General features: G+C 37.2%; 1 protein-coding gene across 2 annotated transcripts in view; it reads right to left on the bottom strand.

Annotated features, from left to right (window-relative positions):
• Ano3 (anoctamin 3) overlaps window positions 1-15,708 on the bottom strand; it is a 228,040-nt gene that overhangs the window by 24,850 nt on the left and 187,482 nt on the right. For both annotated transcript variants that reach the window (XM_057780213.1, XM_057780214.1), the window contains 4 exons: window positions 13,238-13,320; window positions 12,698-12,838; window positions 11,678-11,842; window positions 7,187-7,223 (listed from right to left, as the gene is read on the bottom strand). In XM_057780213.1, the coding sequence (XP_057636196.1) occupies window positions 7,187-7,223; window positions 11,678-11,842; window positions 12,698-12,838; window positions 13,238-13,320 (426 nt within the window). The remainder of the gene's footprint in view (window positions 1-7,186; window positions 7,224-11,677; window positions 11,843-12,697; window positions 12,839-13,237; window positions 13,321-15,708) is intronic.

Here is a 15,708-nt window from a genome sequence, read left to right as displayed (position 1 = left end):
ATGCAGAGGGCACGGTTGGTTCCATGCAGGCTCGCCAGCTGTCAGTCTAGAGTTCACGGGTGCAGAGATCCACAGCCAAGCACCAGGCCAATCTCCAGAAGTCCCAACCAAGAGAGGAAGGAGAGATTATATGAGCAAGGGGGAGGGTCAAGATCCTGATGGGGAAATCCACAGAGACTGTTGAACCAAGCTAGTGGGAAGCCTATACTTTCATGCCTTGGCTGACTTTGTTTCCGGGAATCGCGATCCTAGAGAAGCTAATTAATAAGGTGAACCCAAAGGGAAAAAAAAAAAAAAAATATATATATATATATATATATATATATATCCTCCTGGAAATTGGAGGCAGACAAGATTGCTGGGCAAACGTTGGGAGCATGGGGGTGGAAGTGGGAGTGGGGTGGGGGAAGGGGAGAGGGAAAGAGAGAAGGGAGGAGGGAAGGAATGGGGAGAGCTTGGGGGAGCGGGATGGTTGAGATGGAGGAAGGGCCGATACATACGGGAGCAGGGAAGAAGATATCTTAATTAAGGGAGCCATTTTAGGGTTGGCAAGAGACTTGGCTCTAGAGGGGTTCCCAGGTGTCCATGGGGATGTCCCCACCTAGGTCCTTGGGCAGCAGAAGAGAGGGTGCCTGAACTGGCCTTGTCCCATAGTCACACCGATGAATATCTTGAATATCACCATAGAAACTTCGTATGGCAAAGGATGGAGTTAGAGACAGAGACTCACATTGGAGGCACTGGACTGAGCTCCTAAGGTTCATATGAAGAGCAGGAGGATGGATAATATGAGCAAGGAATTCAGGACAGCAAGGGGTTGGTCTACCCACTGAGACAGTGTGCCTGATCTAATGGGAGCTCACCAAAGCCAGCTGGACTGGAACTGAACAATCATGGAATCAAACAGGACCCTCTGAATGTGGCTGACAATGGGGGCTGACTGAGAAGCCAATGATAATGGCACTGGATTTTGTTTCTACTGCATGTACTGGCTTTTTGGGATCCTAGTCTGTTTGGATGTATACCTTCTTAGGCCTGGATGGAGGTGGGAGGGCCTTGGACTTCCCACAGGGCAGGGTACCTGCCCTCTCTTAGGGCTGGAAGGGGAAGGAAGAGGGTGAGTGGGCGAGTGGGAGGGAAATGGGAGGAGGGGAGGAAGTGGTAATTTTGAATAGTATTATTTATAAAGCAATAAAATTTTTTTTAAAAAGGTAAAACTTTGACATTACTGCTACTTAGAACAATTAGCTATTCTTTTTCCTATAAGTTACAGCCCCCCTTCCCCTTAGCCATTCTTTTTGCAAATTTCTGTTCTGGAGATGGAATATCTTAAAAGAAATCAACATAGGTATGGGATAGAAGAGAGCTTTGAAAAGAGCAACAGACAGATGATTCACATTTAATGCACACTTTGAGGTTTGTTGGGCAGTTGGTCTACACTGATGAAATGGAACTAACACTCAAATTTTCAATTATCAAACTGCATCGAAAAAATAATAAGAAAAGAACCAAATCTATCACATGCCTTTAATCCCATCCCCAGGAGGCAGGGCCAAGTTGATATTTGTAATTTCAAGGTCAAATTGATTTACTAGTGAGTTTCAGGTAGGTAGTGCCACTAGTGAGAACCTGACTCAAAAAACAAAAACAAACAAACAAAAAAACCTAAAACAAAAGAACCTTTCTAATTGTAGTCATTGGCAAGACAGAATCTTCGAATATAGCCTTCGTTCATTTTGATAGGGGAAGCAGGAGAATGAATCTATTATTATATAACTGTTTAAGAAATAATCCTTGGGCTGGAGAGATTGTTCAGCTATTAAAAGTTATGCTCACAATAAGAATGTCAAGAAATGAACTTCTCTCCTCCATATTCTTTTATTTGTTTTCTCTTTAATTTCTTTCTTCACTATTTTAAGTATTTGCAATATACATATTCAGATGGCTCCTTTTTGAATCCCCCAGAACTAAGTATTCAAATAGATATTAGTGTGGAAGCATAAAACCTAATGAGACTAGGATAAAGGAGAAGCCAGCAGATGGTCAGGTCTGTTTCCTAAAAATCGAAAAAATAATTAAAATCAAGTAACTAGCTAGATCAGCAGAGGAGCCTTAAACCGAAGTCTGAGCATGAGGTAGTAGTTGAAGAATAAAAATTCCCCAAAAGAATGCTGAGACATGCTTATCAGATCACAGATCAATAAAGATATGACTTGGTGGATCCAAGAAGAAATATTGTATACACATGTATATTCTGAAAACCATAGCTATTTTTCTGAGTCAGCAGACAAGGTAGACCGAACAGAGGTAAACATGACTCTGAGGGAAGTTGTCAAATCTAAAACACTATCTAAAATTCTAACAGTTGGGTTTTTTTCAAAGGACAGAATCTTTTCCATTCTATAGGTCTGGTAACCAGCTGACAATATACAGGAAGTGTCCTGGTGCGGGAGAATTGTCCGTATTCTGCCAATCATGTTATAAATAAACGCTGATTGGCCAGGTAGGAAATATAGGCTGGAAGACCAGACAGGAAGCAGAAATAATGTAATGAGAACAGAAGAATTCTGTGAAGGAGGAAGTTGATTCCTCCCACTCCTGCCCAGACCACCGAAGCAGCAGAATGTGATCTGCCCCACTGAAAAAAGGTACTGAGCCACATGGCTAACATAGATCAGAAAAATGGGTTAATCAAGATGTGAGAGTTAGCCAGTGAGAGGCTAGAGCTAATGGGCCAATCAGCTTTATAACTTACAGAGATCTTTGTGTGATTTTCTTTGGAACTTGCTGGCTGTGGGGAACCGGGCAGGACAGAAAACCCCAACAACAAACAAGCAGGCCTGGCCCTTCTTGTTACAGTGTCCCACATGTATCAGTTTTTGTTTTGTTGTATTTACTGCCAATTCAGGCACCTGGGATCAATTCCTGGAGCCCACAATGTGGGAACAAGAAACTGACTCTAATAGACACACACACACACACACACACATACACACACACACTAAACAAATGTAATCCAAAATTTTAAGTGAATGAGTATCATTATTTACTAGCACTTCAGAAAGTCTTTTACAAGAAAGACATTAAAAAATAGAGATAAAAGGAACCAGCCAGAAACTTGGTACTAGGGAAATTCTCAGGAATCCAAAAAAATGACCCTAGATAAGACCCTAAGCAATAGTGGAGAGGGTACCTGAACTGACCTTCTCCTGTAATCAGATTGATGACTACCTTAACTTTCATCATAGAACCTTCATATATCAACTGATGGAAGCATATGTAGTGATCCACAACTAAGCATTGGACCGAACTAATGGAGACCAGCCCAAGAGAGGGAGGTGCGATAATATGAGCAAATGGGTTATGACCATAATGTGGATACCTACTGAAACAGCTGGCCTGAGCTAGTGTGAGATCATTGCCTCTTGACTAATAATGGGAGAACTTGCATAGGACCAAACTTGGCCCACTGACTATGGGTGACAGTTGTGTGACATGGACAGTATGTGGGGCCACTGGCAGCAGGACCAGGATTTATCCCTAGTGCTTGAATTGAATGTTGGAGCCTATTCTTTTTGGAGGAATACGTTGCTTAGCCTAGATATAGGGTGGAAGGCCTCAGTCGTGCCTCAAAGTGATATGTCAGACTTTGTTGACTTCCCTTGATCCCTTACCTTACTTTACCTTCTCTTGGGAGTGAATGGGGGGCTAGAGTGGGGAGAAGGTGGGGGAAGAGGGAGCAGGAGAGGTAGTGGGAACTGGGATATGATGTAAAATTGGAAAAGATTGTTTTATTTTGCTTTTAACAAAAGAAAAATGTTTATTAGAAATCATCTTTCACAGTCATAGACCAATACTATTATTAACATGAATTACTTTCTTTGGAGCGTCTCTGTTTCTTTCTTTTCTTTTTTTATTGCTTTTATTGAGCTATATATTTTTCTATACTCCCTTCCCTTCTTTCCCCTCCTCTTTTCCCTTTCCCATGCTCCCCATGTTCCCAATTTACTCAGGAGATCTTGTCTTTTTCTACTTCCCATGTAGATTATATCCATGTATGCCTCTCTTAGGGTCTTAGTTGACTAGGTTCTCTGGGATTTTATAGCCTGGTTTTTATTTGCTTCATGTCTAAAACCCACTTATGAGTGAGTACATATTATATTTGTCTTCCAGGGTCCTGTTTACCTCACTCAATATGATGTTTTCTAGATCCATTCATTTGCCCACAAATTTCAAGATGTCATTTTTCCTGTTGTATAGTACTCCATTGTGTAAATGAACCACATCTTTTTTTTTTTTTTTTTTAATCTGTTCTTTATTGAAGGGCATTTAGGTTGTTTCCAGGTTCTGGCTATGGCAAATAATGCTGGTATGAACATAGTTGAGCACGTGTCCTTGTGGTTTGAGTGAACATTCTTTGGCTATATACCCAAAAGTGCTATTGCTGCATCTTGAGGTAGGTTGTTTCCTAATTTCCTGAGAAAATGCAATACTGATATCTAAAGGGCTATACCAGCTGGCATTCCCACCAGCAATGCTAGTGTCCCCTTTACCCTACATCCTTTCCAGCATAAGTTGTCATTAGTGTTTTTGGTGTTGGCCATTCTTATAGGAGTAAGATGGAATCTCAGAGTTGTTTTGATATACATTTCTCTGATGGCTAAGAACGTTGAACATTTCCTTAAGTGTCTTTCAGCCAGTTTCATCTGTTGAAGAGTACTCTGTGTAGGTCTAGATCCCATTTTTTTTATTGCATTCTTTGTTCTTTTGATGGCCAGTTTCTTTAGTTCTTTGTATATTTTGGAGATTAACACTCTGTCCAATGTAGGGTTGGTGAAGATCTTTTCCCATTCTGTAGGCTGCTGTTTTGTTTTGTTGACCGTGTCCTTTGCTTTACAGAAGTTTCTCAGTTTTAGGATGTTCCATTTATTTATTGTTTTTCTCAGTGTCTGCACTACTGGTGTTATATTTAGGAAATACTCTCCTGTGCTAATGTGTTCAAGTATACTTCCTACATTCTCTTCTATGAGATTTGATGTGTTTGGTTTGATGTTCAGGTCTTTAATTCATTTGAACTTGAGTTTTGTGCATGGTGATAGATATGAATCTATTTTCATTCTTCTATATGTTGATACCCAGTTATGTCATCACCATTTTTTGAATATTTTTTCCCAATTTTATATTTTTTGCATCTTTGTCAAAAATCAGGTGTTCATTCAGGTGTGTGAATTGATATCCATGTCTTCGATTCTGTTTCATTGGTTCTTTTGTCTGTTTTTTGCCATTACCAGACTGTTTTCAGTACTGTAGCTCTGTAGTAGAGTTTGAAGTCAGAGACTGTGATACCTCCAGAAGCTCCTTTATTGTACAGGACTGTTTTTGGCTCGCTGGGTTTTTTTGTTTGTTTGGTTTTCCATATGAAGTTGAGTGTTATTCTTTCAAGATCTGTGAAGAATTTTGCTAGAATTTTGATGTGCATTGCATTGAATCTGCAGATTGCTTTTGGTAAGATTGCCATTTTTACTATGTTAATTATACCTATCTAAGAGCATGAGAGATCTTCTCATTTTCTGGTGTATTTTTTTAAAATTTCTTTCTTCAAAGATTTAATGTTCTTGTCAAACAGGTCTTCCACTTCTTTGTTATTGGAGAAAGGAGAGAGCCCCTTGTTGGTTCCCGGCCGCCCAGCTAGCTTAGAACCGAAATAATCACACAGAAACTGTATTAATTAAACCACTGCTTGGCCCATTAGCTCTAGCTTCTTAATGGCTAACTCTTACATTAATTTAACTCATTTCTATTAATCTGCATATCACCATGAGGTTGTGGCCTACTAGCAAAGTTTCAGCATGTCTATCTCCAGCAGCGGCTACATGGTGTCCCCCCTGACTCCACCCTTCTTTCTCCCAGCATTCAGCCTTGCTTTCCCTGCCACCTAAATTCTGCCTTGCTATAGGTCTTCATTCATTAATGGTAATCACAGCACAAAGAGGGGACTCCCATATCACTTTGCTGAGATATTCTATGCTATTGTGAAGGGTGATGTTTCTTTTATTTCTTTCTCATCCCATTTATCATCTGTATAAAGGAGGGCTACTGACTTTTTTGAGTTTATCTTGTATCCTGCTACATTACTGGAGGTGTTTATGAGTTATAGAAGTTCCTTAGTTGAACTTTTTGGGTCATTTATGAAAATGATCATATCATCATTAGCAAATAGCAAGATTTTGACTTCTTGAGAAAAGATTGTTTTTTAAAAAATAAATTCAATAAAAAAGAAATGAATCAGTATTATTCAACAGGAAGTAGATTTTATAGAGCCTATCCACTATCTGTTTTTTTCAGGGATTATGGGTCAAAACTCATATATATATATATATATATATATGTGTGTGTGTGTGTGTGTGTGTGTGTGTGTGTGTAATACAGTATTACTAAATGACATTCTTAGAAAATATTATCCTCACCAGGTTGTGGTGGTGCATACCTGCAATACCTGAACTCAGGAAGCAGAAGCAGGTAGATCTTTAAATTGCAAGCCAGCTTAGACTCCAGAGCAAGTTCCAGGAAACAATGCTACATAGAGAAATATTGTCTTAACCAACCTCCTCCCACACACAAACAAACACCCATATTCTGAGAGAGAGAGAGAGAGAGAGAGAGAGAGAGAGAGATCCTCGTTTTAGGCAACGGCTTTAAGGTATCAAAAAGCAAGGCTATTGATCACAACTTTGTAACAAACTTAGAATAATCTGTAGAACACAGATTTCCACCCGTGTGTTCTCACTCCATAGCCTACACTCTGCTTGATGGAAGGAATGACTGAATCAGTTTCTTGAAGTTTTCCACTGATCTCTACACTTAGGCCACAGCATGTTTATGACATCCCTCCTTCACACACATCACACACACACATGAAGGTGGGCAAAGAACTGAGAAATCTGGGAAAAAGTTTCCCAAGTAATGATAAATAAGTATTTTAGCTTCTTGGTGGATAGTTTCAGATGACTTATTTTGCAACCTTGTGTTGTCTAATGTATATCATTTATAAACCCACCTCTCTCTGGTGATTTGCAAATTCTTGCATAACTAAAGACATAAAAATGGTAAAATACACAAAACATCTAAAGACTAATATTCACAGTTTTATTTATGTACTTAAAGTAAAATAAGGGAACAAACTTACCTAAGTTAGTGAGGAGATATGCAATTTTTTCATAGGCCTGCAAAGGAGTGTGCAGATAAATATTATTCTATTTTATATAGTGATGGAATTTGCATTCTTCAAAGAAGTATCTAAAGAGTATCTACAAAGAGGATACATTTTTAGCGAAGTAGAAATATTTATTAACACAATATGTACTGTTCTATATGTGTATGCATAGAAAATATCAGAAGTAGGAATGAGTAAGCAAATATTATTCTCATTGTACCTTGCCCCTTTCCATGCCCTACATTAGACAAGTGTGGAAATGAATTCTAAACAGACTTGAAGAATCTAAGAGACTGCTCTCCTAGTATCTACACCTTCTAGATTCCTAGAAACTATGAGCATGGGCATGATTTTTTTTTTTTTGCTTTGAAGTGTATTTATTTATTTATTTATTTATTTTGTGGGGGGAGGGGAAGAGGAGTGGGGGGAGCGGGAGGAAAATGGGAGACGGGGAGGAGGCGGAAATATTTTTTCAATAATAATAAAAAAAAGAAAGTAAAAGAAAAAAGAAAAAAAATTTCTGCCTCCTCCCCACCTCCCATTTCTCTCCCCTGCCCTCCACTCCCCTCCCCCTCTCTCTCTAGTCCAAAGAGCAGTCAGGGTTCCCTGCCCTGTGGGAAGTCCAAGGTCCTCCCCCCTCCATCCAGGTCTAGGAAGGTGAACATCCAAACAGACTAGGCTCCTACAAAGCCAGTATATGCAGTAGGATCAAAACCCAGTTCCATTGTCCTTGGCTCTTCAGTCAGCCCTCATTGTCTGCCCCGTTCAGAGAGACCGGTTTTATCCCATGCTTTTTCAGTCCCAGTCCAGCCTTTTACTAAATACAACATTTACAATGAATTACTTTCCAAGTTAAGAGGTGTGGCTCAAATCTTTGACCCACCCTATTCTATAGCAATATATTTGACATAATTGGTGAAGAGATTCCTACCCATTTAGGAAAGGCAAATGTATATTTTCTGTTGCAGTGATTGAATCCTTGAAGGAAACATGGGAATATATGTTCTGGTCTCTACAATTAGAAGTCCAAGAAGGAGAGGACTACAGAACTAATGTGGATGATTCACATTAGCTAAAATATCCGAATGCCCTGCCACATTATTATATACTCTGTGTACTAAACACATATTATGATCACAGAAGTAACTCAAAGGAGGTCATTCTTTCACTGACTTTGTAGCAAAGGCTTAGGTGACTTACTCCTGGAAGTCTCAAAGCACAGAAGTACATCTGCTCAGATCTTCCTTCCTTCTGACTCCTTCCCTTCCATCTCCCACCCTCGCTCCTTCCTTCTTTTCTTTTTTTTGTTTTTTGTTTTTGTTCTTTAATTACAATGCCAAGCAACTGTTGTTTTACTATAATACAACAAAATCAGTTAGGTAAGGCCTAACTGTCAGGTAGCAATAATATATACTTTTGGAACAATTTCACACTTTTCTTCACAACACTTTTGGGCATGTTTCCATATGTAATAGGAGCTATGGTATCAACAGCAATATGAATAGAGTAATAAGTTAGAAAAGGGTGAGCCTAGGAAACAGCTATTTCTTCGAGTTCCATCTTTCCAGATTTTAAGATGTATATTTGAAATTGGATTACCTGTGATTTAATTTTTGAAGATGCATTTTCTCATATTGGCTGTGTGTCAGTATTATTTTATGTCTCACAAATTAGTTATTTTAGGGACTGAATAAAACAAGGTATTTTAGAATGTTTGTTTTAAATGCAGTTTTCCTAACTCCACAAAGGAGATTCTGCAGGCTAATTGATACATAGTTTAGGACACACTTCTAAAATTATTTTCATGGTTAGTATATGGAATTACATTTAAGTTTTGATTACAGTAGAATGTATTTTTTCTCAGTTGAAAATTTATTTAGAGATGCCATGATATACTTCTTCTAAAAATGTGCATGTGTCAGCAGAAGTACAGCCTTTGGTATAGTTTAAACTAAAATATATGCTGCAGACTTGAAAGACACTGAGAATACAATGCTAGTAACAAAATTAGCTTGTTCACATAGTAGCCAGGATACTAGAATATTTGGAAAGTAAAATCCATGCAGTTTGCTCAAAGGATATATTTTAAATGCTGTTCCAGTATTAAAAAGAGACCTGGGGATCTAGATTAAAATATACCAACAAACAACAACAGGAAGAAGAAACTATGGCCTCAGCTAAGTGAACTCAATATTTTAATGGTGGGAAAGAAGTATTAAAACAAGCAACAAAACGATGTTCACAAAGATATTGTTTAACTCCTCTAGAGGTTCCCATGGATGGGAACAACAGGCAGTTCAAGGACCTCATGACAAGAGTAAAAACAAAGAGATAATTCTATTCTACATATGGAACCCAGAAAAAGCTGTACAGAGGATTTTCAGTGATGAAGAGATATTCTCCAAGGATACATAAAGAAAAAAAAGAACATTTCAGACAGAGAAAGCTCTGTGAACCAAGAAACTGGGGGTGTGACTTAGCAAAGTGCTGGACCAGAGAAAGTGGCTCTTCATGTTGGAATGCTGACATGACAGGGAAGGAAGGAGGGAGGGAGGGAGGGTGGCAGGGACAGAGGAAGGTGAGGCTTTAGATAAAAGAAAGGAAAAACTGGTTTCAATAAAGCAGGGTCTCATTTACTAAGCCAAAAAATTCAAAATTTACATTGGATCCAGAAACAAAGCTCACAACAAGTATTCAGACAGGATCAAAAAAGAATGAATGTTCCAGAAGAGCACACAGTTTGTGGAATACCCTAAATTCCCTAAAGAGCCTAAAAGTCTCCCTATTTAAGACAAACGTTTGGTGGTTTAAAATATTTTCCCATGCCTACATTTTATAGTTTAGTGCATTCAGATTAGAGCTGAAAAGCACATTAGACTAGAAGAATAACTTTACTTAGGCTCAGTCCTTCATAAGCACATTTTAAAGCTGCGTATTGACTTTGACCTGAAAATAATAAAAGGTAGCCTTTGGATAGTCAGATGAACATTTTTATAAAATAATATTTGACAATTTAGTGTGTCTTTATTTGTATTAAGCTCTTAAACTAATCCTGTATATTCAGGTGAATTGGAAAAAGGGTCAAAAGCACCTAACATTAGCAGACGTATTTTTAAAATCAGATTAATTGCTATCTCCTTGAATATATTCTACATTAATTTTCAGAATTAAAAATTATTTAGTATTGAGTTTTTTTAATGTTTAGTGAACACTGTATGGTTTAGTAACAGACATGATTTTATGGAGTGTTTGGGGATAGTATATATAAATGACATTCTCTTTTATAGATAAAACTAAAATGGAATAAGAGAATTTATTTTAAAAGTGGTAGCTTTCATCTGAAAGTAAAATTTGCTCATTTCTCACAGTGGCTATTCATTTTCTCCCAAAGTCTTTTCTTGCCAGTCCTTCCTGGTAAATTTTGTCATATCAGTGTCAGGGACAATTGAATATAAGTGTAAAATCCCTAATGTAATATCATGATTTGAGTATTTCAAAGCTATTTATAAAAATTCCCTCTAAAATATACTTTTAATAACACTCTGTGTGTGTCTGTGTGTGTGTGTGAGAGAGAGAGAGAGAGAGAGAGAGAGAGAGAGAGAGAGAGAGAGAGAGAGAGCGATTTGAGGCAATTTATTTAAGTTGTTTGAATCTCAGTTTCTTCACTAATATACCGGACATGGAATCTACTTTAGGGGATTGATCAAAGAATTAAATTCTCTTTAATTTGTCATTAGTATCTTATATGTTCAGAAAACATTGCTTTTTATTGACAAAAGCTCTGAAGAACTAGACCAGGCATCATGAAGTTATTTCATAAATAGACATTCAATTATGAGTTCATACATACATGTGATTTTTGAAACAAAGATGCTCCTTTTAGAAATTATTACATAGTAACCTGAAAGAATGATCATGTAGAGCCAAAGACAGTAAATTCCTACATCCTGGAAAGATTAACCTCAGTTGGATGGAAAGGTAATGAAGAGAAGACAAACATACAGCTACTTGGGAGGAAATACTGTGATCAATTAGACTGGGCTCTCAGATGGCCAAGCTACAGCATCCTAGATGCTTAGCATGCTTATTATATATAGTTGAAAAGGGAGGCAGGTTTGGCTGGTCCCAGCAGGAGCAATCTCTGTAGGAGATCAGTCTTTAGGTTGCAATCATCTTTGGGGAGAAAGTTTTGCACATACTATGGACATTTGCATTTGAACCTTGAGCATAGTAGCAGGTAGGGCTTTGCCATTTCTGATGGGTCTAAAGCATTGAGGTCTTTGATGCAGTCATCCTCATGTCAACAACACATAGTCCTTTTGACTTAATTCACTTCCTACCAAAACCAACACATTAAAAACTGTTGTAGTGTCACACACACACACACACGTTTCAACACTAAGGAAGAATAATCTTTTCTCACTGTCTTTATGCCTATTGAAGAATAGTGCCACAAATACTTACAAGATTCAGCAGCATGATGATTATGAAATTGATACAGACAGCAGCAGCAGATGTAGCAAACTGCCAGTGCTGTTTGATGAAGTTCCACTTGAATGAAGCAAACTGTTCCATGACAACCAGGCGGTACACTACAACTGCAAACACCGCTGTGATGACCAAGGAGATCTGCAGAGAGAACAAGGGAGGGGAGCAGCGAGGACACCTTGTCTTTTGTGTTACTAAAAAATGACAAGTAAACCACAAATTCATACTCCAAACGTTGAAGGTAATTCTCTTTCTGGGAAAAAAAAATCCATAGATTATGTTGTCCCCTTTAAGGAAGGATGTGAAACTAGAGTTAGACAACAATGTAAGCTTTAAACTTAAACACACAAATGCCATGAGGCAACATAGTTTTAATTAGCTAGATTTAAGCATCACATTTGTAAGTACACTTCAAAACATCATGTATCTTGTGCTAAGTAAAAACTTTATTTGGTACATTAAATGAATAAATAGCAACTCATTGCTACAGTATGTACCTAGCATGTGTAAAGCCTCATTTCCATCCCCAGCAACCAAGGACTATATGTAATGAAATAAATAAATTAGGGAATAAATGAAACCAAAACAGAAACAAGAAATAGTTAAGCTGTTTTAATACAGAAAACAGCTATCACACTAAAGTGCAAATTCTGTCCAAAGATCCTCTTTCAGATAGATGGCTTAGTTTTAAGCAGATATTTTGCTTGTAGAGGCCAAATCTAAGAATTTCCGTCTTAAGGTGACTGTTTTTCCAGTGTTTTATTCAAAGAGATGCTGAGATACTGTAAGGAAATGTCACAAGGCTGGCTGTGCTTTCGAATTATATGTAGTATATGTGTGTGTGTGTCTGTGTTTATGTGTGTTTATGTGTGTGTGTGATACTGAAAAGGGTAATTTTCTTTTGCATTCTTAGGAGAACAAAATGAGCTAGTATGTTGGATTATCTTTCTAAACCTGGAGTCCCACAACATTTTGATACAGATGTCTATATTTTACCATGAAGAAGATTCCTGAGACAGACACAAGAAGGCGTGTGACTTTGTCGGATGAAGGCTGATGAGGCTCTGGTTTCCCTGTGATGGGGTTTATCACCTCCATCCTGTAATATTTTGCTTCAAACTGGGGGCGAAGTGTTTCCTATGGGAGAAACTGAGGTTACCTAAATAGCAATTCCACAAATTAAAAAAGAAAAACTTCTAACAATGAACACAACTCTTACACTTAGTCTGCTTTCATGTTGCTTGCTCAAAGATACACACTTAAAAAAATAATACCCCTTACATTGCAAATAAATCTCTTGGTGTATTTTAATTAACACAAGTTTCTATGGATCCACTCTAAGACAACATTATAGAAATAGTTTCAGCAACATCTGCTTCTCCTTTGACTCCTGACACCTTCATGAAGAGAGGAATCTCATCAGTGTGATGTAATGGTGGAGATGGACTCTCTTCCTGGTATGTGCATTAAAAAGTCCTGAGCTTTATGTGATTCCCCGAGATTCCTTAACTTCTGTTTTCCTGATATCTTTCTTACCTCCTCTTCTTCCCATTCAATAAGGTCCCAAGCATAAGTTAGTATACTTCTTCTTCTTTTCCAGAACTCAAGAAAGACTGTGGCTATAAAATATAATAATAATAACAACAATAATAATAACAACATAATAATAATTATACACTTTAAGCACGTCACATTGCTTTTTCATACTGGTATATTTTATCATATAATTAAATTGTTTAATGTGATTAAGCATTATTAAATAAATGTTGGAATTATATTTATATCATCTTCCTTTTTGGTCTTTATACAATATTGTCTGTATGCATGCCTAAAGGGTGGCAACCTTTAACACTGGTGATGTTTTTGTTAGCATGGTATGTCAAAATGATGCTGGGAAAGTCAAGATTAGAAAAATAAATGCTGTTGTCTTTTTCATGATTATTCAACATTCCCTCAAAACTTTAAACTTTCATCTACTAATGATAGTCAAAACCTGATACTTACTCATCCAAGACCAGAGAGAATAGTAGGAGACAAAGAGATAAACTATAAGGTCATCTTAATGGAAAGATGAGAAAAGACATCAGATAAGATTCTCTGATACATATGTGGCTATGTTCAAGCTGAAAGAAACTCAAAATTTAAGAAATGCCTCAATTATTATGTGACATTTCTGCATAAAAAATGTGAGAGAGAATGTGACTGTACTATATACCTTTAAGGATTTTGTGGCTCTAGCTAAGAGCTCAACTGTGCAGTCCCAAACATTTATGAACTATCTGTACAAGAATCCGTGTATTTTCTGCACTTGAATTTTGGCCAAGGCACTATAATCTTGGAAATCATTATATCTCGCAGAAGAAGATGCTGTTCTTCCCAAATACAACTCTGAGAATTATAATAAGGAAGTACTACAGTGCAATTAGCAAAATACAATTTTTAGAAAAGTTCAGGTTAATGAAGCAAAGTGAGATCTTTCATTGTGATTTCATTCTTTTCTTAACTTCAGTGTCAAAAAATAGAAAAGGGGGAGATTTTCAGTTACCTATTATGACTTATTTTTATAATTAAAAGTCAGAATATATATTAGTTATTAAATACCATGTTCAGTTATGTTATCTTACATTTTAATCTCATTTTAAGATTTATAAAATTCTTTTTTATTCATTTTCACGAATCATTAATTTTATTTAGGATATAATTAATAGTCTCCTAAAGTTGTCAAGAAGATAATGAAAGTTACGATTACTCGCATTTGAAAACGGAGGCAATACATGTCTGTGTCTGCAATCATGGTGGAAGAGCCGGGGCTGACACTCTTCACTGAGCAAGCCTGGTGGTCTTGCAGGTTTCCTCTGCCATTCCTGGACCTACCATAAATGCTTTGTGCTGATTTCTTGCAAAATCTTTAAAGATCAGAAATGGAAAAAAAAAAGAGGTAGAATCACCAGACTCCGTTGATTAAAAGACAATCAAGGTTTTCCTATGACTGATTTAGCTTTTAAATTAACAGACTATAAACAGTGTTACCAACTAACGGAGGTATCTGAGACTTCTAAAGAAAGTTGGATGGAAAGAAATAAGTGAGAGAGAGAGAGAGGGAGAGAGAGAGAGAGAGAGAGAGAGAGAGAGAGAGAGAGAGAGAGAGAGAGAGAGAGAACATAAACGAGGCACAATTTAAATTAAGCAATGATAATATGCCATGACTTCTGGCCAAGAACACTTTACATTTTCAATATGGATAAAAACACAGAATGTTCAATCACATTTTATTTAATGCTAGTCTCATCAAGGCTTCTCGCTGCACTGTGTGAAATTGCCCCATAACGTCCCTTTCTAGAGTATACTTGAACAAGACACAAACAACAGAAAATCTAAGTAAGATAAATGTGATCTTGAATGATGAAAGTTTCAAAGCATGAGGTTCAGGAACAGATATTGAGTCCAGACAAGATGGCATTTTCATTGAACTCAATATTGAATTAGGCTGTGTGTTAAAATCCATTCTCACCGAGACACATTCATCTCATGCATGGCTTATTTATTTGAGCTCTTGAGGGAATCCATATTCTCACTTTTAAACTTAACTTGAAAGAAAGCTTCCAGAATAATTTAGTGTGCCAGACACAGAGCAAGGATGAAATTCATTACTTATAAATACTTACTAAACTTATTAATAAAAATATATAACTTCAAAAATTCTAACAGTCGTTGTTTCTGGCGATCACACGAAGTGATGGATATAGTATATTCTTACTTTAATGAAGTGCTGTTTATTCAAGTTCATACATATTTCAAAAACAGTAATACTGTACATGATTTATGTGTTTTTGATGTATGTAAATTATACTTTAAGAGACAGTTTCAGGTCTGGGCATGGTGAAGCATACCTTTAGTCCCAGGACTGGAGGCAGAGACAGACATAACTCTGTGAGTTCTAGGCTAGTCTTTTCTACACAGTGAGTTCTAGGTTAGTCAGGATTGCATACTGAGATTCTGTCTCAAAA

Source organism: Chionomys nivalis, chromosome 9 (genome assembly GCF_950005125.1).
Source record: "Chionomys nivalis chromosome 9, mChiNiv1.1, whole genome shotgun sequence".
Taxonomy (NCBI): domain Eukaryota; kingdom Metazoa; phylum Chordata; class Mammalia; order Rodentia; family Cricetidae; genus Chionomys; species Chionomys nivalis.
This window is presented reverse-complemented; position numbering and strand designations above follow the sequence as displayed.